The sequence below is a fragment of the Panthera onca genome, chromosome C1 (genome assembly GCF_046562875.1).
Source record: "Panthera onca isolate mPanOnc1 chromosome C1, mPanOnc1 haplotype 2, whole genome shotgun sequence".
Lineage (NCBI taxonomy): Eukaryota > Metazoa > Chordata > Mammalia > Carnivora > Felidae > Panthera > Panthera onca.
In genome coordinates, this window is record NC_138346.1 from 202,367,757 (window position 1) to 202,393,017 (window position 25,261).

Here is a 25,261-nt window from a genome sequence, read left to right on the forward strand (position 1 = left end):
GACACAAGGAACGGCAGCCATAAGAAGAGGGAAAACCCCATGTTTCAAGGTTTAGTGTCTAAGAAGAGTAGCTTGAAAATTAAAGTGTCTCCAGCCATCCTTCCCCATCGCTCCATCCCGTGGGACACCAACCTTGACCGTCAGCAACAAATCAGACGTGAAACATGACTTCCTCTCGGGGAACAGGAAATCAGGGTATCAGAATGACAACAAATTTCTATTTTACCTTGCCAAGAGACCCTTCCCGCTGAGAGGAGGAAATGTGGAGCACAAATCAGCTCTCCGGAAGGAGGAGGGACACTTTCACAGGATCAGCTGGAGGTCGGGGAAAACTGCAAAGTCTAAACATTCTTCATGTCATAACTTTGTCAGCTGTACTGAAAGTTGACAAGATGCTTACCCAGCACCTCAAGACACATGCCAAATTGACGTAGTTAGACGCGTAAGCTATAATAACTACTGAGATGCTTTAGCAAGCTCGTGTCCGGCGGCCTGCTGCCTCTGCTCCCCACACGGAGGGCTGCACAGCCCCGTCGCCCTGGGATGGGGTCTCACGACAGGAGCCGGATTGATTTATTCGCCCACCCATTTCCAGCATCGGCGCCGCGGCCAGTGCCAACATTGGATATGAGGGTCAGTCCGAAGCCATGCCTGCCTTCAGGAAGCACTTTCTACCGCAGGGCGTGTTTTTCAAAGAGAAGAACACAAATCCAATTTACCTCGCAACGGGAACGTGGGGGATTGGACGCAGGGAGAAAGATAAAGGGGAGGGATGGATAGAGAGTCTGTTCTGCCCCTCAGCTGTGGGAGAGAGAAAGGGGCCGAGGTTTCCTACTTTCCTGGCCGGATCCTACTGGCCAGAGAAGGGAGCGGGGATATGTTGAAGGGTAAGGAGCAAGGTCAGTGTGCCAGGTGGGGGCTGCAGGTGGGCTGGGCCATACAGTGACCTCCAGCAGGGGAAGGAGGGAATTTGGGACCCGCCAGTGCCCAAGAAGATGGGCTATTTGTGATAACAAAGCTCCTCTGAGGCTTTTTTTTTAATCGAAAGCATCCAAAATCCTCTCCCTGGCTACGCAGGAATCTGGGGCTGACACACCCACCTTCCCAGCCCTTTCTCAACCACACTTCAGAAACAGCTCAAAGCCACGCCAAGAATATCCTGTTACCTCAGGGTAGGATTAGCTCCCACATGAATGGAAGGTACCCTCTTTAAACAACTGTTCTGCCTGCCATTTGCAAATGCCATGTTCATCAAATATCTGCTGAATGGAAGCCCCTGGACATGTTGGACTCACTCACACAGTGACTCAGGCCCCCGCAGCCTTCCTGATGACCGGGGGGCCTGTCACATCCAATAGTGTGGGAGCTCACCGGCAGACTCAGCACCCAAGGGGGCTCGCCTTTGCCAAAGGCATTACCTCGACTCACAGGGCTGTGGGGGAGGGGGGTGGAAATCACTTCAGGAATGATGGACTGTAGACCCAAGAGGATCCCGTGGTTTCTAACCCAGGCTGTGCATCAGATCCACCAACACGGATCCCTGTGCCAGCTGGACTCTACTGAACCTGCATTTCTTAGAGACGGAACCTGGGAATCCATGTTTGCAAAAGTCAGGTAGGGAGTTCTGGTGTTTTTCCCTGGTTAAGAGCCATAAATTGGCCCAAGTTGCTCGTTCCATTGATGGTGAGACTATCCCAGGGAGGGGTGGGAAAAACATATTTGTCCAAGGTCACAAGACAATCATCGCTTCCCTGGAAAGCTGTGACAATATTAATGGTGATGACGATGATGATGGTGGTGGTGGTGGCAGCTACTATTTACCCTCACGTGTATTAACTAATTGAATTCTCACAACCAGTCTATGAAATAGGTACTATTTTTCCAGGAGAGGAAACTGTGGCACAGAGAGGTTAATTCATTTGCCCAAGGTCACACAGCAATAGAGCCAAAGCCGATGCCCCTATCCAGGGCAAAACTTTCTCAAATCACCAGGACCCTGCCTCAGGGATTTTGCCTCCTCCCCAGTCCATGGGTTGAGCTGCAGGCTCTGGGATGTTATTCTGGGGGAATGGTCTCTGCCCAGCTTTGCATCCTGACCTCGAGGCTGAGGGAGCCCAGAGGGCACATTTCATTTGCTGAGGGACCTGCTTTTGCACGTGTCCCCTGGCCTGGGCATGGCTCAGGGCCCTTCAGATGAAGCCATGCTGGCCGTGGGAAGAATGATCCCACTGCTGGATGTGAGAAATATCAGGAGAGGCATTTTTTTTCCAGTCCAGCCAGACCCTTGTGACACCCTCTTAGAAGGGGAGTGTCATGTAATAGCCTCATGGGGTGTCTGGGGTGTCTGGGATTTTGTCCTCCTTAGTTGGGGGAAGATAAGTAACATCTTTGGCTTTACTTTTTTTTTTTTTTTTAGAGAGAGAGAGAGCAAGTGAGCAGGGGAAGAGCAGAGAGAGAGGGAGACACAGAATCTGAAGCAGGCTCCAAGCTCTGAGCCGTCCGCACAGAGCCTGATGGGAAGCTCAAACCCATGAACCATGAGATCAAGACCTGAGACGAAGTCGGATACCCAACTGACTAAGCCCTCCAGGTGCCCCCTTGGCTTTCCTTTTAAATTAGGAAAGAGGGGTGTAATGGACAAAGACTGAGGAGTGTGGGCAGAAGAAGAATGTCACAGCCTCCTTTTCATCAATGAACACCCACGGACCCTTCTTTGCCATTCACCAAAGGCACCATCTAGGTACCCCAGAAGCACCATCCGGGCCTGATGCCATCCTAGGGATGCACCAGGCAGGTTATGCGGGAAGTCCTGGCCAGTGGGGGGGTTCCCAGTTCCAGAGGCAGAGGAAACCGGACGGACGTGCGGGCTTTGGAGGTAGACAAGCCTGGGTCTGAACTGCCGCTCTGCCTCTTTGCAGGCTTGGGCAAGTTCCTTCTCTCAGAGTCTCGGTTTCCTCGTCATAACAACACCTACTTCAAAGAGGGGCCGTGGGGAGTAAATGAAACTCACCAGAAGGTAGCTGGGCAAGCAGGTGGGCACCTGGGCATACACCCTTCCCTCCCCGCACTAATGGAGACAAAGAACTAGAGTGGTTTATGCACCAGCTTTCCCGACAACAGTGAGAAGGAAGGAATCCCTCCTACAAAATCAGGGAGGGTGCAGGCTTTTAGGACCCTTACCTGGCAAGGAAGACACAGACACAGAAGCGGGGCTGCGTTACAACTTTCATGGGCCCCCTACCGCCATTAAAAACATATCTTAAATATGATCTTTTACAATTGCATTTGTATGAAAATGAATATAATCCAGGCTGGATCCATTATTATATTCATTTTTGTCTTCGGATTTTAAAGGAAAGTAAAATTAAAATACTTCTGTGAGCCCTGGGCGCTGTGTCTAATGAAGAAGTCAGCCCTGTGCAGAGGCATCTTGGGTGCCTGGCTGGGTGCTGGATGCCAGGACTAGGTCTCCTCCCTCCAAAGCTGCTTCTCCCACCCCCCCCCCCCCCCAACCACATCCTTCTCCGTATTAGCACCAATACTCTCCCCAGCATGACCTCCTAGGCTTGGCCTGTGCTGTTCCCCCACCTGTAACAGAGATTTCATTGATGTCTGTCAAAATCTACCCGCTAAGCAACTCTGGCACCCAAATATCTGCCCCCTGCCATACGACGCCTCTCAGATGCACTCTCTTGTTGAAATATGGGGAACTTTATGCTTCTGTCCGATAAGCTCATGGTATCTTGTTCACTTTGCGCCCTCCCTGCTCCATCCCTAGCTCTGAGCCTGGCACACGGTAGGCACTCAATACAAAGTTGAATTAAAACTTAAATAACTGGAACTCTCCATGTCCCCCCAGTGTGGTCAGTTACTTGTTGCAAAACAACATCCAGATGCATTTCTGGGCAACTGCTGTTTCAGGAACAGTGTTATTTGGGGAGCTGAGAGCCCTGTTGGCTGGACAAGAAGCAGGCAGAGGGCCTCCGCCACCGAGGCTCCCTTCCTCCCCTTCCTAATCATTTGCTTGGCCATCGGCAGGATTAGACAACGGCAATTGTCCCCACACGGTCTATTCCCAGAATTCAAAGTTATTGGGGGAGAAAATGCAATTGTGCTTTTATCCAGTCATTAAAAAACAAAACAAAACAAGAGCAGTGGATTTCAAACCGCTTTTCAGATTTGATGAGAAGAAAAACAAACTTGAGTATTAGCCCTAAATTGTGCTGACAACACACTTCCAGGTCTCTTTGTCCTCCCCCTGTGCTCTCTTCAGAAGTTCTCAGCAACTCCTATTGATCCCTGCCTGGTTCTCATGCCTGGGGAGGGCAGCCCAGTGGAGCAGGGAACGGATGGATCCGCCTGCCTGAGAGGCGCGCAGGGGTGGGGGAAGGGACGTCCTGGCTCCCACTGCCCAGAGAAGTGGCCGGTCCCGGGGCCTCACTCGGGACCAGCGTCCCGTGCCGCACCTCCACCCCCACCGCTGAACTCACCGCCCACCCGGCCACACCAGGCTTTCATCAGCCAGGGTGAAACCACCCCAAAGTAGCCGAGTCACCTACTATTTTAGGACCTGGAAGCAACAGGAGAGTCCATATGCCAGACGCCCACACTGTATGATGGAGAAATGAGCTCACGGAGAGAATGGGCCTTGTCTGGGTCACAGGGCAGATTGGTGCTTAGAAGCCAGGTCTCCTGGTTCCTGAGGTTCAGGATAGGGAGAAAACGTTGGGGGCTACATTCGTGGGACCCCACTTATATTCAGCGTGGCTCGAGTATGGTCTCTTACCACACCCCCACCTGTTCCAGCCACACTGAACATCTTTTAGACCTCAAGGGTCATGGTCTCACTCCATCTCCCCTCCAGGCTGTTGCACTTGTCCTTCTGTGCCCATGACCCCCTCTCTTATGCTTCTTTGTTCATGCTTCAGGTCTCAGTGTAGAGGCCATCTCCTCCAGGAAGGCTTTTTGAAGCCCATCCCTCCAAGAATGAATCAAAGAGCCCTTGGTGTACTCATACTACCTTAACTGAAACTATAAATTCGTGTATTTGTCTCCCCACTAGCCTGGGAGGTGTACATGGGTATCTATCACTCTTGCCTCCCGCTACTTCCCCGTGTCTAGAAGAGTTTCTGGCACATTCCAGGCACTGAACAATCACAGATGAAGACATGGTCTCATGGGATCCCAGTGACAATCCTGTGAGAAGGTGTCAACCTCCCCATTCCACAGGAGAGAAAACTGAGGCTCAAAAACAAACATGCCCCCTGCCCAGTGAGTTGGCAGAGGCAGGATTTGGAGAATCCAAGTCTTCTGACCCAACATCAACATTTTCTTTATTAAGACCCTTCCCCTTCCCACATGGTAACCGAACGAAAGAAGGTCCAGGTCATGCCATTTTGGACCTGTGTGTCACAGCTGGGATGGGCTGGGGAGTAAAGAGGTCACCCCATGGCACTGAGAGACGGCGTGGGCAGGGAGTAACGAAGGAAGACTTTGCTGACCGTTTGCACTTGAGGCAGCCAGCCTGAGAGCCCCAGTTCCTCCCTAGGTTAAGGCAGGAAGAACAGGGACCCTTCTAGACCAGGGCTGAAGACACAATACAGGGCAGCTACGCTCCAGGGAGCACATAACTGGCAAGCTTGGGCTTTTAACAAAGGAGGGGGCGTCTTGATTAAGAGGGAAGTATGGTTCAGTAGGAGGCCACGATTAAGCACACTGACAAGCATACGTGGCTGGTGGGACTACTGATTAGTTTATCTACTTTGCAAAACTGGCAGCATCCAACTAAAGTTCAACATCCGAACACGGCACGACCCAGCGATTCGAACCCTGGGCAGATCCCAACATAAGTGGCTGCTTGTTTCCACCAAAAAGCACGTACAGAAGTGTTTGTAACCCTCAACGGGAATGTAAAATGGTACGGCCACCGTGGCAAACAGTCTGGCAGCTCCTTAGAAGTTTACACAGAGTTACCATATGATCCAGCAACTCCACTCCTACACGAACACCCAAGAGAAATGAAGACCCACATCCACCCAAAAACTTGGATGTGAATGTTCATAGCAGTAGGATTCGTAATAGACAAGTGAATTAAAAAGTAGGCACAATCCAATGTCCATCCACTGCTAAAAAGACAAACAAAATGTGGTATACTCACACAACGGGATATTATTTGGCAATAAGGGAAGTGAAGTATATGCTACAGGGTAGATGAACCTCAAAAAATTAGGTCCACTGAAAGAAGCCATTCACAAGAGACCAGATATTATATGACCCCTTTTATATGACATGTTCAGCACTGGCAAATCTATGTAGGGACAGAAAGTAGATTAATGGTTGCCTGGGGCTGGCAGGGGAGGGAGGGTTGGAGAGACTGCTGAGGGGTATGGGGTTTACTTGTAATTGCCACAAACTGGAAACGAAAATGTCTAACAACAGTAGAATGGGTGGATAAACTTGAAAAGGAATGAACTACTGTTTATGATGTAATTATGAGTAAAGAGCAGCAAACAGACAACACTAATCTAAGATGACAGAAGTCAGAATAGTGGTGACCCGTGGGGGCTACTGACTGGGTGGGGCCTGTGGGTAAGGGAAATGCTACCTCGATCTGCACGGTAGTTACAGGATGTACCTGTACGTAAAATTCATTGGGATGTGCACTTACGATGTGCACTTAAGATGTGTGCATTTTACTGCATGTAAGCTGTAAGTTACATCTCAATTTTTAAAAACTAATTAAAAAAATGAGAGAGACAGAGAGAGAGAGAGGCCCAAGTGAATAGACCAGGGCACAAGTCCTGGCTATCAGGTCTTTGTGAGCGTTTCTGTCCCTCCCTCTGGGCGCCTCCTTCCCCATCCTCCAGACATCAGACCAGATGGTTTCAAAGGATCCAGCTGGCACTGGCAGTCTGAGATTCTGCGAATTCACATACCTATTTGTCCCTGAGTTTGTTGGGAAATTTGGCAAATGCCAAACTCGAATCAATGTGGTGTGGAGAAAAGGGGGCTGGTTGTCTGCCGTGGGCTCAGCCTCGTTTCCAAGGAAGGCAAGGTCTTTGGAAAGTGGGTGGGAACACCCCGCCTCCAGGAGGGAATGTCGCTTTCAATATGAATCATCTTAGGCATCCAACAGCTTGCTCTGGGAATAGATACCCTGACTCACTTCTCCCTGACAGGAACAAGTCTTGCTACTAAAATTTCAGATGTCAAGAGAACCAGCACAGCCCAAATAGCCTCTCAGAGGTTGGGGAGTGGGGGGGAGAAAGAAAGAAAAAGAAAGAAAGAGATCAGCCTAGTAACCAACCAGGAATCACAGAGGGGATGGGCATCTTTGTACAGAAGACCGGACGAGGCCCAGAGGAAGCCGCCGGCTCCCATGGCAGCTGGCGCCAGGGCTGGGACGGGGACCCAAGGCTCCTGACCTCGGGTTTTCTTTGTACAACAACCTGCTACTATATTTTTTAGAGAAATAAGTTATGCTCCGTGCTGGTGGGAAGCCTTTTAAACAAAAAGAAAAAAGGAAACGGCCGAGATGCATCCTAATTAGAAAGCGCTTGGGAAAAAAAAAAAAATCTTCGCGGGAGGCGGGTACACAGCACCGTGCCACGAACGGTCAGCAGCATCAGAGTGTGAGAACCCAGCAGGCTAATTTAGAGGTGAGCGCGTTGCTCTGGTAATTATCCGGTGTGACCCGAGGGGCTTTCTGGTCTTCAGGAGGTGGCCGGGAAATCACGGAGGTGTCACTCAAGGCCACAGGGAGGCCCCCATGAGGCCGTAGCATCCGACCAGCAACGGCCAGTTCTGCCCGTCCTTCACGTGCGGGGTTAATATTTCCATCCCATCACCCTCCTTGTGCTAAAAGCCCATCTGCCAGTGACCAGCATTTCTAATCCATTTCCTCTGCACTTTGACAGCCTCCAGCGTCCGGATGGAGTGGCCACGGCTCCCCAAACATGTGACTGCCCGGAAGGTTTGCTCGCTGCCCTTACGCCTGACCCGTTCCATCCAAGCAATTGCAACATCGCCACTTCCAAGGAAGATGACAGCTCTTTCTCAAAACAAACTCAAAGCCCGGGTCAGGAATGTGCACCACAGCCTGCTAAAAAATCAGTGACAACATGGCCCGACGCTGATTTTCCCAAGAACTATGGGATCCTTGGTGTTTTGGTTTTGTTTTTCAGAAAAAAGAAACCGTCCACAAAGTAGATAGGGTGTTTTCAGCCAGAGAAGTCAACGTGCTCTGTTACCCAATAGCAGGGGGGGAGGGAAAGGGCCTGGGAAGGGGACGCGTGCACGCCGGGCAGGGTACTGGGACAACCTAGGCCTGTCCCCATCGCCGTCACAGGTGAGTAAACTGAGCTTCAGAGAATTCCATGACTTGCCCAGTTTCATTTGCTTGGTAAACGCTCATGAGGACGTGAACTCAGGCATACCTCCAAAGTCAAAAGGCTGCCTCCCAGAAACAAGCTCAGAGATCTGCGGGAACAACATGGAGTTCTGTGGAAAACCGCAGAAGCAGGTGGCTTTCACAAACTGTCTCTCTGGCAAAGTGTGCAGTTCCCTAGGTAGCCATACTGGTAGAGTAACTCTCACCCCCACAAAAAGATCCAGTAAGACCGGGGTGTGTGTGTGTGTGGTGGCGGGCAGACTGTGAGCATTTTGCAGGAGGCACTACTGAGTCACACGCCAGAAAGCAATTGTAAAAATGACATCTTGGGACCTGGATTTATTCCCTCTTCAACATCATATTTGCTCCGTTTACAAGGCAAAGATGATTTTTCTCTCTGCCAAGGCCGAACATTCCCAGCCTGTGATCTGAAAATCATGCTGTGTTCATTTTGCCTCTTAACTCACCCAAGGCCATAAATCATCCCTCGAAATGGGGATTTGGTTGGCAGTTCTATCGGGGATTCACAGGGCAGAGGAGGAATCCAATTTGGGGCTCTCACGGTCATCCTGAGCCGTTTGGGAGCAGGGCAGCCTTGCTTTTGGCCACACAAGTGCCTCCATGCTCCACGGAGAAGACGCCCGAGAGGCAGATCTCCTGACTAAGCAGGGCCGTTGCTCTCCTGGGTTAGTTTGCGGATTCCAAGTGCACTTTGTGACAAAGGAGGAGGTCAAGGCAGCTGGAGAGAGTGCGAGGAACAGAGAGCACAGCAGGATCCAGCCCTTCCCCAGCCAAACCCAGGACGAGGGGCTAGGGGAAAACAGGGCAGGCAGAGACTGAGGTGGGCGATTCATTCATTCCAAAATATTGATTAAGAGCCTACTGCCTGTGATGTGCCAGGCACTGTTTCTTTCCTTGGAATAGAATTATTTTCACAGTTATCTTTTAACAAATAGAATAACAGTGGAGGCAGCTTACAGTTAATGAGTGTACTCGGCAGGTGTTTCACACACATCGGCTTTATCTGATCTTCACAGCTGGTGGGTGAAGTAGGTATTATCCTCATTGTACAGATGGAGAAACCGAGGTGCAGAGAGACTAAGAAACCTGGGGCACCTGGGTGGCTCAGTTGGTTAAGTGTCTGACTTCAGCTCAGGTCATGATCTCACAGTTTGTGAGTTCGAGCCCCACACTGGGCTGGCTGCTGTCAGCACAGAGCCCCCTTCAGATCCTCTGTCCTCTTCTCTCTCTGCCCCTCCCCTGCTCACTCGTTTTCTCTCTCAAAAATAAATAAACATTTAAAAAGAAAGAAAGAAAGAAACTTGCCCATGGTCACATGACTAGTAAGTGGCAGAGCCAGGATTCGAACTCAGGCAGGTGAGGTTCTCAAATCCATACCTCTCTTAGCTCATTATGCTGATGGCCAGTGGAGGGTTTTGCAATCATGTGTTTTCAGGTTATTGGGCAGGGATAAAATATCTTCCTATGCTGGGAGAACAGAGGAAAATCTGAATCTTTTTTCCAGGCCCTGAATACTCAGCTGATGTCCACTAGAAACTGATGCCTGGAGATGGGCTGCAGCAGACTCTGGCCATGAAGTACATGTCTTCTCCAGCTTCCATGAGGACACTGGAGTAGAAGATACAGCACCACCAGCCCCGAAACCATTCTTCTGCCCTGTTTCCTTCTCTGTGGCCACCGTAAGTGGTCACTGGGGGACAGGGCAGCACGGTGGTTTATGGGTTGGTTTTTGGAGTTTGACAGCCTTGTGATGAAGTCTCTGCTTGATAACTGTGTGACTAAGCAAGTCCTAAAACTCACCTAGTCTCAGTTTCCTTATCTGTGAAATAGGGATAAAATGGGTAGTTTATTCCTTCCAAGGGCTATGAGGAAGACATAAGAGAATGCATGTGCAGGGAACCCCCAAATCATACACTCCCTGACAGTGTCCTCCTGCTAAAGCTCCACAAACTCCTAGCTCCTGGTGGTGATCTGGCCATGACCTGCATCCGGCCTTGGTCAATTTAGCTAATCTCAGAGTGGGTGGTGCAAAGAGCCCTGGGCTGGGACTCATGCCGAGAGTCTGAGCCTCCGTCCTGCAATTAATAGGCTGTGTCACCCCGAAAGTCCCTTCCCCTCTCTGAGCTTGGTTTCCCCCACACTCAGATGAAGAAGTAGGACCTGCCTTCAAAGAGTCCCACTGGTGGCACCCTCCCAAGACTCTGTGCTCGTGCTGATTTTCCCTTCTGCCAAGGCAAGATGAAGTTATCATGGCTCACTCAGACTTCTTGGGAGGATTAATGCTCGTTAAGTGCTTCAAGGCTGGCAGCTGGCACCGATGCAAGGTGTCACTTACTACCTGCCCGGAAATTCTTATCCTGGCAGGAGGCTGATTTATTCCGTGGCCTTGAACCTTAACCTTCCCCTGCCTCTTCCCTGTTAAAAATTCCTCTGTCAGCTGCTTCAATGAAGGAGCGAACGGGATGCTGTCCACCAGTGGGCTGCCCACCCATGATCTCTGCCATGGGTACTCAAGGGCTGGGAAAGCAGGGCAGGCTTGGAAAGCCCTGGAGCCCTCAGGTGGCCCCCTGAGCCCAGGGGTCTTGGGCATGCTCCCGTCAAAACAGGAGGGGCACATACTGTCCTAAGGGACTTACATCAGCCTCACATCAGCTGACTTGAAGAACGCCAGGCATGAATATGAGCGCTTCTGTGTCTTAGCTCCTTTAGCTCTCAAACCAATCCTGTGAGTAGCTAGTACCGTTGTTCCAACTTATAGCTGGGACACTGAGGCCCAGAAAGGTTAAACTTGCCCACGATCACACAGCTAATCAGTGTGGAGCAGCATGTAAATGCAAGCCGCGTGGCCCCTGAGTCCCATGCTCCTCAGCTAGCTCATTTGATGTCCTCCAACTCCTAGCAGCAGCTCTTTGCATAGGTAAGGAAGCTGGGCCTCTGTGCACCGAGCCTCTGAGGGTTACCAGCGATAAGAGCACTGCCATCGAGTGCCTGCTCTGGGTCTGGCTCGGGGCTAGGCCTTTGTCTCCAGTCTGTCACCACAGGCCCAGGAGGCAGGGGCCTCTGCCCCACTCCACAGTCTGAGGCCACACAGCTACCAAGTGGCAACACAGAGGCCCTGCTCAGGCAGGCTTAGATCCAAAGTCCACGCTCTTTCCACCATCTGGCTGGACACTAACAGGGACGTTCCGGTGACATCTCAGAGGACGGGGAAAGAAGCGGATACCTGCCGTGGCCTGGGCCACAAGGCAAGGAGCAGGCTGTGTCCTTACCCACAGCCCCGGGGTCTTGGGAACAATTTCGGACAGGGCCTGCTGAGCCGGATGTTAGTAAAAAGGAAGGCACTTTGATCCTGAATTGCTTAGGACACAAACACTGGCTTGAGAGATACCTCGCTCAGTGGTCTTGCTCTCAGAGTGAGAACAGATTCAGGGAGGGGTGCACGGGCAGCTGAGAGGGGAACCAACGTGGTGAAATGCGGAGGAGGGCTGCACAGGACATCACGCTCGGCATCTGATGTTCTCCCTGCAGAGCCAGGCACCAGTGTGAACCCATCACTCCTCCCCGCATGCAGCCCTCTTGGCCTTGCAGGCCAGGAAGAGGAGACTGCAAGAGCCCGTGTCCAAACGACTCGGCTGGGTGGGGCAGGGTGGGCACTGCTCCCACCCGACCTTCTCGGCGGGGCTCAGTTTACGGCGAAGTCACGGAAGACGGCAGCGGCCAGAGCCCAGCAACGAGGCCACCCAGCGGCCCACGTGAGTCCAGAAAAAGAAGTGGCAGGGTGACAAGCAGCTGAATTCAGGCCAGTTCACCTCCTTCTGTCTTTGGGAACAATCTGGCTTCAAAGCCCCTCATGGATCCAGTCCAAACCAGAACCTCTTCCTCCTCTGCATTCCCATAAGCCTCTGTCTCATAAGACACACATGCGGTCGCCACGGTCATAGCTACTACCCATTTGGCAGGTTCTCCGTGTCAGGTAGGCCCTGGGCTGGGGCTCTGAGGTCTTCTTTAGCTCTGCTGTGCAGAAAAACTCAGAATCGTAGAGAGCTGACTTGCCTAAGCTCACACAACCAGGAGCTGGTAAATAAACACTTGTTGAGTGAAAGAGTAAACTGAGACCAGCTCTCCCTGCCCAGTACCCGGGCCCCTGCCCACCCTCCTCTCCCAGGAGCCAGCCGCCCACTGCCACTTCTCTGCTGGCGGCAGAAGAAAGACCCTGCGTCACTGCCAGGGCTGTTGCAAACACTGGACAATGCGGCACCGGGGGTCCTGCTAAGGCTGCTCTGGGAGACAGATGCCCGGGGGACCTCAGGACCTCCCATGGCCTCACCTGGGCAACTGCCGACTGCATTTGTTATGCTGTAAATCGTAAATCACTCATACACGCTTGGCCCTCTGCGTGGTCATACGTGCTCACACAGAAGTCCAGTGTGAAGGACGGATGAGCAGGGGCCCAGAGAGGCGAAGTGACTTGGACCTGGCCATACACCACAGGGCAGAGTGAGGACCTGTACCCAGGTCCAAGTTTCTTTCCACCATTCCAGCTGCCCACTCTCCCATCAGGTCTGGTGACTGAAGAGGGGCTGAAGAGTTGAGATGCAAATGGCAGCCTTGAGGAATGTTTACACAAGGGGAGGTGGCTTAGCCCGATCCTCCCTGGAGTGCTCCCTATGGTGCTCCCTCTGTCCCCATGGATGGTCTGAGCAACAGCTATGCCCCTGCTGCGCAGTTTCAGAAATCAGCCTCCCCCGACTTCCACCAATTCTCCGAAAATTCGCACACTGCCTCCGTGGTTCCAGCCCCGATTTACATCAGGAGCCAAAGCTCCAACAACTGTGAGGAGACTCACGCCAGCCGCCTTTCCCCCGGGCTGATGCTGGGGAAGGTCTGTTCTAAGGCAGGGAGGACAACCAGGCTCCTCAACAGAAATCTGTACATTTCATATTTGAGGTTAAGGAAACATCTGTCTTCCTCTCCTCTGACTCAAGAGTCCTCCGTAGCAATCTATGCTAAGACAACATTTTATGCACAAAGATGGCAACTGCTGAATGGTTTTTAATAGCAAAAAAATGGAAACGGCTTCTGTCCAACGTTAGCAGGATAGTTCAATGAACTACGGCACATCCGTTCATTAATTGCAACCATTAAAACCATTCTTTATGAAAAAAATTTGAATAAGTTAGGGAAATACCTATGAATGTAACATTAAGCCAAAACAGAGAGAGATGGAGAGAGAAAGAGGACATGGAATTGCATACAGAGAGCGAAAAAAAGTACAGAGAAGACTGGAAGGAAGTGAACCAAGATATCAACACAGGCTGCATCCGGGTGGCAGAACGAGTTGTTTTCTGTTTTACACCTTTCGATACTTTTTCTTTTCTCCTACATTCCTGTGATAATCAGAAAAATAAAAGCAGCTACCCAAATTCTTTCTTTCTCTCTCTCTTCCTTTTCCACCCCCCCACCCCCGAGACACACACACACGCACGCGCACCCTGAGTGAATTATCTGAACGTCCAGAAAGGATGTGATGCTGACTGGTTACGGGGAGGAAAGCAGGTCCTGTGTCTCTTTTCCCGCAACACAAATGCTTCTAATAAGACCATACACACAGGGGCCATTCCTTTAAATTTGTCTTCAAGGTTTTCCTGGGAGGGGAGCCTGGGTGGCTCAGTTGGTTAAGTGGCCGACTCCTGATATCGGCTCAGGTCGTGATCTTGCGGTCGTGAGATCAAGCCCTGAGTCAGGCTCCACACTGAGCATGGAGCATGCCTGGGATTCTCTCTCTCTCGCGCTCCCTCTGCCCCTCTCGCCTGCCCTCTCTCTCTCTCAAAATACATAAACATTAAAAAGGTTTTCCTGGGACTTTTCAACTGACTTGGTTCTTTGGGTCTGGACCTCAGGAGCCTGTGTCTCTAAGGAGTAAGGAACATAGCAGGTGAATTTTTGTCTCCAGCCCCAGACAGCTCCCGTCTCTCAAGGAAGAAGCAAGCCGGGAGGCTTTTCTTGTGAAAGGCCTACAGAGAGGAGAGCTGGCGACTTGGAAGGGTGTTAAATTTGGAACGTGAGGTCATGCCCACAATAAGGCACTCTGCAGTCTCTCCAGCTGAGAGAGGCTTTCGAGTTAGGAGAACCGTGGCTGGAGAAGGAAGAGACATGGGCAAGTGAGGCTGCAGGTCACACACGAGCTGGTGACACAAGGTAGCACCCATGCCGCTCCCTGCCGGGCTACAGTTCTGTCCGTCCACCAAGTCAGCGTGCGAGCCGCACCTGTAGGACCCTGGAGGCAGTGCCCGCGTCCACGTCATCAGAAACCTCTTCTGTTTCTCTATGAAATCACCCGAGATCATTTTACAGCTACGCCTGGAGGAGCGGATTTAAAGCCCCTCCGCATCTGTCCTTCAGAGCTCCAAACCTACTCCTTGGAAGCAGGTCTCCATTCCTCACTGTCCCCGGCCACATGTCCGAGTGTGTTTGCTCGAAAACACACACTAAGTACATACAGAGACGAGTGTAAAGTGAGACGGAAACGTGTGGGCTTCCCCCAAATCTAGAAAGCTCAGAAGCCTGAACAGCCCAGAAGGAAGTCAGCCTTGGGATCCCCCAGGTCTGGGGAAATAGGAACACAACTCAGGGGGTGAAAAGTCAAAACCGCACCCCACTCAGTCCGCAGCGGGGGGGCGGTGGGTCTGCCGGACACCAACTCACCGAACATGCTGCCCTCGTAGCCGTCTTTCGTGAGTGGCCGGAGCTCGTTTTTCCCCATCGCGTAACGCTTGTAGCTCTGCCAGGCGAACTGCATCATCTACAAGAAAAAGCAGGAAACGGAACCTGAGCACGGCTGTTCCCAACAACCTGTACCGGCCACCTGGCTTTGCCCTCTGCAATAGGATCCGAAACCACATCGAAAAAATAACCTTCCAGGGGCGCCTGAGTGGCTCAGTCGGTTAAGCGTCCGACTTCGGCTCAGGTCATGATCCTGCGGTTAGTGAGTTCGAGCCTCACATCGGGCTCTGCGCTGACAGCTGGGAATCTGGAACCTGCTTCACATTCTGTCTCTCTCTCTCTCTCTCTCTCTGCCCCTCTCCACAGCTGCCTGAAAGGCCGTTCTCCTCAGACGACCCCATGAGTCCAGAGTCTACCCACAGATTCCTTAGAGAAGACACAGAAAGCACCAAATAGATTCTAGCCACCCTTCAGTGCCAAAGAGAAAAGCTACCTCTTCCATGAAGCCTTTCTGTTTTGCTCTGGCCTAAACTGATCCTCTGAAAGGAAGGAAATAACTCGCTGAGTGGTGCCAGGTGTAATCTAATAAAGCAATCCCCTAGTGAGGCATTGTTGACTCCATTCCGTAGATAAGGACACAGGGCAAAGACATGAGGTCACTTGTCCAAGGTTACCCAGAGTCAATGAGAGTGCTGGGAATGGAACCGGTGCCCTGCGGCCCCAAAGCCATAGGCCTGTCCCCCAAAGTCCTTGTCCTTTTGTCCCCTAAAGTCACCACATGAGTCTCTCTGAACTTTTCCAACACCTGTTGACGTACCCTGGCCATCCCAGGCTCCCTAGCACCCCAGCTAGTCACTGTCAGTTTTTGTTTCCCTGGCTCTGAACCATAAGCTCCTTGAAGCCAGAAACTATGCTTGCCTCAGTTTCTCCCACAGCACCCAGCACAGGGCTTGGTACATGTAGGCAGCAACGAGTATTTATTGACTTTGGCACTCAGGCTGTGCAGTTCTTACTACATTAAGGCAACTATGTTGGCCTGTAGGAACATCATGCAACCACCTTGGTCCTCCAGCCGCACTTAGCACTGGAGGCTGGAGGAAGCCAGGCTAACAATATACCCTCAGCCCTGCTCCCCCGTCCCCCAGGGTCCCCCTTATTTGCCTCAAGGATGCTGTCTTTTTGCCTCTGCATGGTGGGCTGCCTGGGTGACAGCGGAGCAGAGGAGGGAGCAGGGGTAGGCGGCAGAGGCACAGCTGAAGGACAGGTGGGTGAGGAGGCAGCTGGTGTGGTGGAAAGAACTCAGGCTTCAGGGCCAGAGTGGCCTGGGTTTTCATCTCACCCCTGCTTTGACTTTGGCAAGTCTCGGAGCCTCAGTGGACACCTCTTTGAAATGGGAACAGCAAGGGCTACTTTGCTGAAAGGTTTAATCCCCAATCCTGAAAGGTTTGCATGAAAGAAAGTAGCTGGAAATGCCTGGTTTCCGACCTGCACGTGATTGACAAGCCTCCTCAGCCTCTAAAATTCCCATCCGGTCCGTCCCCCAAGCCTCAGCCACCACCCTCCTTCCAGTCACCCTTAGCTCTCAAACTCTGTGTGCATTAGAATCACCTGGAAAGCTTGCTGAATCTGACTATCAGCTCCATCCTTGAGTTTCTGATTCAGCAGGTCTGGGGGGGTGGGGCCAAGAATTTGCCTTTCTACTGAGTTCCCGAGTGATGCTGCTGGTCCATGGGCCACCCCTGAAAACGACAGATCTGGTGATGTGTTTCTTTCTATTTCCAACCTCACCTCCAGACGCTGTCCGGCACCCTTCTACTTTTCTCCCCCTATCTCCCAGCCTACCTTCCTGTCTCAGCTCCCTCTCTCTGGACGTCTCTACCTTCATCCTCTATGTTCTGCCACTCCGGGTACCAAGGCTTAGAAGCAGTCCCTTCCAGACACATCTGGACCAAAACTTCCGCTGTGTTTGCCAATGTGGCCCAAACACACAGACCAGGAGGGCAGACGTGACAAGCCTAGGTCCCGCATTCCCTGTGAAATGGCAGAATAATCTAGCAGCACCTCTCCATTTCGTAGATGTTCAAGCCGAGGCTCCGAGATGGAAGTGATCAGGGAAGCACAGCCAGCAGGGCTGGAATCCAGCTCTTTCGACTCCCACACCGGCCAAGCCCATCCCCATGCCTGGCCTGATATGTGGCTTCCCATGTGACATACATGAAAATGTCATGGTAACGCATGCCAAGCACTTGGCACAGGCTTTGAGTCCTAGTTCTATTCCTCTGTTATTTTCTACTTATCCTGAATTGGCAATAACAGAAACTAATTGCCGGGTATGAGTGCTTAAGGGAGACTGGCCTCCTCCCTCAGTCTCTCTTATCTGGAGGCCCCCTCAGTTTAGCCATTGTGAGGGGGGGAGGGGAGGGTGGGAGAGCGGCAGGAGGCTGGTAAAACATAAATGACAGCAGGGAAGCAGCAGCAGAGGTCTGGAGGGGGAGGACCGCACCCTCCCCTCCAATCCCCCCTGCTTAAGAGAAAGAGAGAGAAGTGGGTGTACCAGAATAATTAGGAGAATCGTAGGTATCTACGTGTTCTCAGAGGAGCTGCCACTGTGGAGACGTTTGGAACGGGGCCCGCGTTCTCAGTCATCCACATCAGTGGAGGGGAACGGAGGCACAAATAATCCCTGTGCCACTTGGGACTAGATTCAGGAAGCAACCAGGGTGGCTCTCAGTCTCTCTCTCTCATACACACACACACACACACACACACACACACACACACACACAAGACGTCTCCCATCTCGGGTCACAAGTGGCTCAACCTGGGCACTGGATGAGCAGGGGACGGGAAAAGACCCCCAGCCAGGTAGTCCTTACTTCTCTTCCTCAAGCCCCGCAAGCAAGCACCGACCAGGTGTCCTGTCCTGTGCTCAGCTGCAGTTTGGGCCACAGCCACTGTGGGGATGCTCCCTGGCCCCACCCTCTACTTCCTGCCAACTGCTTATCTTCCTTCAGATCCCAGTTGAAATAGTGTGCAGGGCAATTTGCAGGGCAGGAGGCCTAAGTCAGATCTGCCCCCCACCCCCACTCCTTCCCCTGCATTCCTGATGTCACGCCCTGCAGCAGCCCGCAGTCAAGTTTTATACTTGGATTATGGGGTAAGTCCCCTAAACCCCTATTCATTGCCACATGCCTGGCAACTCATCCAGGGACTGGCACATAATAGGTGGCTCACTAAATATTTGCTGAATGACTGTAAGAACAAGAAAATGGCTGTAGAGTTTAACACATGGTTGGCAGACTGGCAGACCACACACATCATGGGCAAGGCAGGTAATGGGTCAGAGGGGCGGGGCTTCTGCACAACAGAGGCACTCAGAAGAGGGCGAGTGTGTGTGTCTCAAGTGGATCCCCAAGTGTGCTGACGGACACACAGACTGTGAGGGGCACAAGCTGAGGATGACCCACAGAAAGGCTAATCTCACTCTGCAGCTGGTGATACATGCCTTGGGTGACCCTCGGATTGGGCTTGAGAGGTAGATAGTCCCTGGCTTCCTGTTAGGCAATTCTAAGACCTCAAAGGTCATCAAGTCTCCCTCTTGCCTCATGCAAGTTCTTTAATAAAAGATTATGCCATGTCTGTTTGAACACCCCCAGTGACGGGGTGCTCACCACCTTATCAGGCAGCCCATTTGACTGTAGTTTCACAAAGTTCTTCCTTAATCAGTCCAAATCTGTTTTCCCTATGGGCCATGGGGAAGACAGTTCATACTGCCTTCATAGCAGAGACCTTCCGGCAGGTAGGTCAACTCACCAGTCACCTCAGGCTGTCTGTTGGCCAACTGAGTGCCCAGCTCCTTCAACAGCACCCCTCACGGCAGAGCCCTGAGTCCCCTGAAACGGCAGACCCACACGTCATAACGTTTTTCCAAGATGCCCTGAGACTTCGTGGCCCATTCGTTATGGCTGGCTATACTTTTGTGAATGAGCCGAAAACCAAAGTGCAGACTCTCCCTACTCTCATCTGGACCAGATCCTGTGGGCGGGGACTTGCCACTTGTCCCTAATAATTTCATCTTGTAGGACTCTGCCTACCATTCTGTGCTGTCAGGATCTTTCTGGAACCAGATCTTATAATTCAATGTGCATGTGTCTGTCTGCTTTGGGTAATCTGCAAACTTGATAGGACTGCCATCTGTGTCTCCCCCTGAGTTTTGGACAGAAACATTAAACAGGGGGGCTGAGAACGGCGTCGGGGAACAGCAGCAGGGGCCTTTCTCCTGGATGTAGCATTTTTGAGTGTCATCTGTCAGCAAGTGAGGAGCCCACCAATCACTACAAGCCCCGTGTCTCCATTTTTGGACATGGAGATATTTGAAGGACAGGGCTGAAACACAAAACAGTCCCCTAGCATAGCTTGTACAGAAAAAATAAATTGCTGCTTTTTTTTTTTAAAGGAAAATCAGGGGTTAGACTGGCACGATTTGTTCTTAGAGAACCCATTTTGGCTCCTCCGAATCAGCATTTTTTGTTCTAAATGCTTGCAAATCACTAACTTAAAAACCTATTACTGTCTCTTAGGAGGCTATAATCAAAAAGACGGACAACAGCGAGTGTTGGCCACAACGGGGAGAAATTGGAACCCTCATGCATTGCTGATGGGAATGAAAATGGTGTAGTCACATTGGAGAGAAGTTTGGTGTTGGAGAGGATTTTGGTTAAATAGTCCCAGCAACTGCACTTTCAGGTGTGGACCTGTGTAGAAAAGAGCCAACAGCTGGCCCCAGGCTTCTATCCCTGGAAAGGCCTGCCTGCAAGGTTGGTCCTTGGCTGGCATGTGGGAACGTGGATTTCGCGAATGTTCCCACCATCCTAAATAGTGAGGGTAGTTTCCTGACCTTATGCTGAACACCCGCTTTCCTTCAGGGAGTCTAGAGTTTTGGTACATGCTAAAATGGTACCTATGTGGGGCACCTGGGTGGCTCAGTCGGTTGTGTCTGACTTCGGCTCAGGTCATGATCTCACGGTTCACGGGTTCAAGCCCCCCATCGGGCTCCATGCTGACAGTTCCGAGCCTGGAGCCTGCTTCGGATTCTGTGTCTCCCTCTCGTCCTGCCTCTTCCTAACTTGCACTCTGTCTCTCTCTCTCTCTCAAATATGAACAAACGTTAAAAAAAATCAAAAATAAAATAAAATAAAATAAAATAAAATAAAATAAAATAGTACCTATGTGACCATACCCCAGTAAAAACCTCAGGCACTGAGTCTCTAATGAGCTTCCCTGATAAATAACACCTCATGCGTGTTGTCACAATTCCGTGCTAGAAGAACTCAGCATCTCCTGCGTGATTCCACCGGGACAGGACTCTTGGAAGCGGTGCCTGGTTTCCTCTGGGCTTCCCTGCATGCACTTTTTCCCTCTGCTGATTTCTCTCTGCGTCCTGTCACTACAGTAAAAATCTCAGCCGGGAGTAGGGCTAAGTGCTGAAGCTTGTGAGCCCTCCCTGGAGAATCACTGAACCGAGGGGTCCCCTGACACGTCCCCTGGAAAATAAAAAAAACACGAGTCCGCACAAAAGCTTGTATACAAATGTGCACAGCAGCGCTATTTTTAATAGCGAAAAGGTGAAAACAACCCAAATGTCCACTGACTGATGAATGAATCAACAAAATGTAGAATACATATGGAATGGAGTAGTACTTAGCCATAAACAGAAAGGAAGTACTAATATACTCCAGAGCAGGGAGGGACCTTGAAAACACTGTGCTAAGGGAAAGCCAGACACAAAAGGCCACGGAATGTAGGCTTCCATGTCTATGAAATGTCCAGAACAGGCCAATCCATGCAGACGGGAAGTAGATTAGTGGTTACCAGGGGCTGGGGAAAGGAAGACATGGAGAATGATGACTAGTGGGTATGATGCCTTTTTGGGGTGATGAAAATGTTCTATAGTTGGTGGATGAGGACTGTACAGCTATGTGAATTACTAAAAACCACTGAATTTTATACTTTCCAAACAGGTGATTTTTATGGTATGTGAATTATATCTCAATATTTATATTTTTTATTTTATTAAAAATTTTTTTAATGTTTATTTATCTTTGAGAGATAGAGAGAGAGACAGAGTACAAGTGGGGGACAGGCAGAGACAGAGAGGGACACAGAATCCCAAGCAGGCTCCAGGCTCTGAGATGTCAGCACAGAGCCTGATGCAGGGCTCAAACTCGCGAACTGTGAGGCCATGACCTGAGCTGAATTCAGACGCTTAACCGACTGAGCCACCCAGGCGCCCCAAGTTATTTATATTTTTAAAAACTATTAGTAGGGACAATTAGATGTCATACACCACGTGATAGGACACACTGAGGATACACCACCATCATTTCAGTGGCATTCCCGCCCAAAACACAAACCGAAATCTGGGGACAATGTACAACGTAAATGACCTTCACTCTTCAAAGACATTAAGGTCATGAAAGAAAAGGAAAGACTGAGGGACTGTTATAGACTCAAGGAGACCAGAGAGACATGACCTAAATGCTGTATGTGAACTTGAATGTAATCCCAGAGCAGCGATTATTATTATTTCTATAAAGACAACTATTTCTATAAAGACAACTTTCATTCAGAACTGACAAAATCTGAATGGGGTGTAAGAATCAGGTGGCAGTATCATATCAGTGTCAAATTTCTTCCTTCCTTTCTTTCTTTCCTTCTTTCTTTCTTTTCCCCTTTTCCTTCCTTCCTTTCAATTTATTTTGAGAGAGTGCGAGCAGTAGAGGGGCAGAGAGAGAACCCCATGCTGTCGGCACAGGGTTCAGTCTCACGAACCATAAGATCATGACCTGAGCCAAAATCAAGAGTCAGATGCTTAGCCAACTGAGCCACCCAGGCACCCCTCAATTTCCTATTTTAACAGTTTTACTGTGGTTATGTACAAAAGTGGCATGAAGGTTTTGGAAATACACAATGCAGTATTTAAGGGTTAGGGGCATTATGCTTGCGTCTTACTCTCAAATGGTTCAGAAAACTGTGTTATGTGTGTGTAGCAAGAGAAAAGAGAAAACGGTAATATTTGAGGAATCTGAGTGAAGGGTAAATGTGATATCTTTTTTATATTTTTGCAACTTTTCTACAAGTCTGAGATTATTTAGAAAAAAAACAACATTTGGGGGGGGGCACCTGACTGGCTCAGTGGGTAGAGCATACACTGCTTATTCTCAGGGTTGTGAGTTTGAGCCCCATATTGGGCATAGAGCCTACTTAAAAAAGGGGGGCTAGAGAGGTGCCTGGGTGGCTCAGTCAGTTAAGCGTCCAACTTCAGCTCAGGTTATGATCTCACAGTTCGTGAGTTTGAGCTCCGCGTCGGGCTCTGTGCTGACAGCTCAGAGCCTGGAGCCCGTTTCCGATTCTGTGTCTCCCTCTCTCTCTCTGACCCTCCCCCATTCATGCTCTGTCTCTCTCTGTCTCAAAAATAAATAAACGTTTAAAAAAATTTAAAAAAAAAAAAGAACCGGGCGGTTAACCAACTGAGCCACCCAGGTGCCCGCCGTTTACCTCCACTTTTATAAACTATGACAGAACGCGCCCGTTGCCAGACTCTCTGCAAGGCCTGTCCTGCCAGCTCTAGTCAAAAGTAGGAGCAAATGAGGAACTAGCAGTTTGGGTTTTTCCTTTTATAATGATGTTACTATGTTCAAATGAGATGCCCATCCGTACTCTGTTCTTCCCATTCCAAAAATAAATAGTCCCCTTTGTGGTTCTGAGCATTTTCCAGAAGTCTCAGCTCGGTCCAGGCTTCAGCCCCCATTCTCGTTCTCCACATCCAGGTCGCTCCCCACACTTGAGCTCAGCTCTGTGCCCCCTACCTCCCTCTTCTGTACACATTCTTTATGATACTTTTAAAGAATAAAGTTGCTAACCCTATCTATCCTTCCTTCCATCCATCCATCCATCCGTCCGTCCGTCCATCCATCTCTTAATGTATCCAACATGTACATGCTCATTGTAGAAAAGCAAAAGAAGGGGCGCCTGGGTGGCTCAGTCGGTTGGGCATCCGACTTCAGCTCAGGTCACGATCTTGCGGTCCGCGAGTTCGAGCCCCGCGTCGGGCTCTGGGCTGATGGCTCAGAGCCTGGAGCTTGCTTCCGATTCTGTCTGCCCCTCCCCCGTTCATGCTGGGTCTCTCTCTGTCTCAAAAATAAATAAACGTTAAAAAAAAAATTTAAAAAAAAAAAAAAAAAAGAAAAGCAAAAGAAAACCACCACCCACTATTTGAATACTATAACCACCATTCCCACTTGGGTACTTTTCTTTCCTCTCTTTTCCATTCACCTTTGCTTCTTCCAGGGATGATGGCAGAAACAAGGTCCATTTTATTGCAACGGCTTTGCAAATATCATTTTCGACAGCTATACAACAGGCTAGCAAGCCAGTTCAGCGTCATTTACTCAGCCCTCCTCCCATATAATCAGATGTGTCAGGGACTTTTACTTTGCGGCAATTGTAAATAATGCCCTAATGAACATCTCTGTGCACATTTCCTTTTTCTGCACTTCGAGTGAGCTCCTTAGGCCAGAGGCTCTAAGAAATTGCTGGGGGAAAAAAAATCAGAATTTATTAATATGTATGTTCCCTTTTAAAGAGCAAATCCAGACGGCTTGTTGTGCCCATTGATGTGCAAAACCTGGTGACAGAAAAATATATGACAAGTTTGTGACAATTCAGTAATGTAGTTCACTTGGGGACATAAAACTTACGATCATTTATATTTGTGTAGCTCTTTGCACATTTCATCCCATTTGATCTGGGTAGTTCAGAGGCTTGACAGGATAGGTATTCATATAATCATGCAAGAGCTCGATAAAGAATGAGATATAAAGTATTAAACAGATAATAAAAATTGTTTCTAAGTGTGCGTAGTGATACACAGAAACGCTAATTATAGAATATTCAGTGAAAAAGCAGGGCATCAAATTATATAATGTGAAATTTACTGGACCATGTGTAAGTATTTTAAGGGGGGGAAAAAAAAGGAAGAAAATACACCGAAGTGCCGACAGCGGTTACGTCTGATAGTGAGAAGTTCACTGGTTGTTAGTTTTGTTCTTCTTATTGAACTATTCTTTCTGGATTTTCTACAATGAATATCCAGGAATGTTTGTAACATACAAGCTAAAGGTTGTTAGGATGAAACACATAAGGAAGAAACGCTATGGTGCTACTCCCAAGTCTAGAGGGAGTGCTTGGGTAGGCGGGTGGCCATAGGGTGGATAGGGTGGCACCGGGCTTGACAGAAGAGAAGACCTTTATAGCTGGGTGTCAGAGAGAAGGCCAACCAGCAAGAGAAACGACAGAAGCACAGAGCCTGCATCTCAAAGTCAAACAGAATCTGAGTGCCAGAGACACAGTCTATTCCCAAAGCCACATTTTACAAGAACCACGTGAGGCTCAGACTAGGGAAGTGACTCGCCGTGGACAGGACACACACCTAACTGCACCGGGATGGTACGATCTCCAAGAACGTGGGCCAGGACGGTAGCGCAGCTGACTAGGGCAGGGGCAGCCTGAGCCACAGCAAGAGGAATTTGGGATGGACTCGAGAACGTGACATTAAGAATCAAGAGACATGAGAACTAAATGCCAAGAGAAAGCATACCTCTGCCCCCACTGGGTTCCAGAAATACTCAACAGGCAGTCATCGTTTGCGTGTGCAACCATGCACGTCCGTGCTGGAGACAGAAGGCAGCTCTGGATGAGCTCGAGAAGCCCCTCCCTCCCAGCAGTCTGTGATTTATAGATTCCAAAGAACACCTAACAATAGACCACAAAGCCTTCCTTTGGCCAAGTCCTGCAAAGGCAGAAAACACAGCTCCAATGAGAGAGAGACACAGGCAGAGCAATGGGAGCTGAATCCTGACATCCCTTCAGTTCTCTGTCAAACAAAAGACGTTCTTGTCCACCTGAACGAATTGCAATGACATGAAATCTTAAAATGAAAACTATTTCATAGTCTGATGCAGACATTATTATTTTGTTTAAGATGTTCTTTCTACCTGTTTCCGAGCTCTAGAATTCTCTCCTGAGAAAAGCGACCAGCATCCACCATGTCACCCGACACAGATGCTC

The 25,261-nt window shown here is 50.0% G+C and overlaps 1 protein-coding gene across 4 annotated transcripts in view; it reads right to left on the reverse strand.

Moving 5' to 3' along the window:
* The window catches only part of MAN1C1 (mannosidase alpha class 1C member 1), a 296,651-nt gene that overhangs the window by 70,393 nt on the left and 200,997 nt on the right, over positions 1-25,261 (reverse strand). For 3 of the 4 annotated variants that reach the window (XM_078452181.2, XM_060621586.3, XM_060621584.3), the window contains one exon: positions 15,116-15,212. In XM_078452181.2, coding sequence (XP_078308307.1) covers positions 15,116-15,212 — 97 coding nt within the window. Of the gene's footprint in view, positions 1-15,115; positions 15,213-16,741; positions 16,854-25,261 lie in introns of those variants that run through there. The other variant, XM_060621588.2, reaches the window with a different exon arrangement.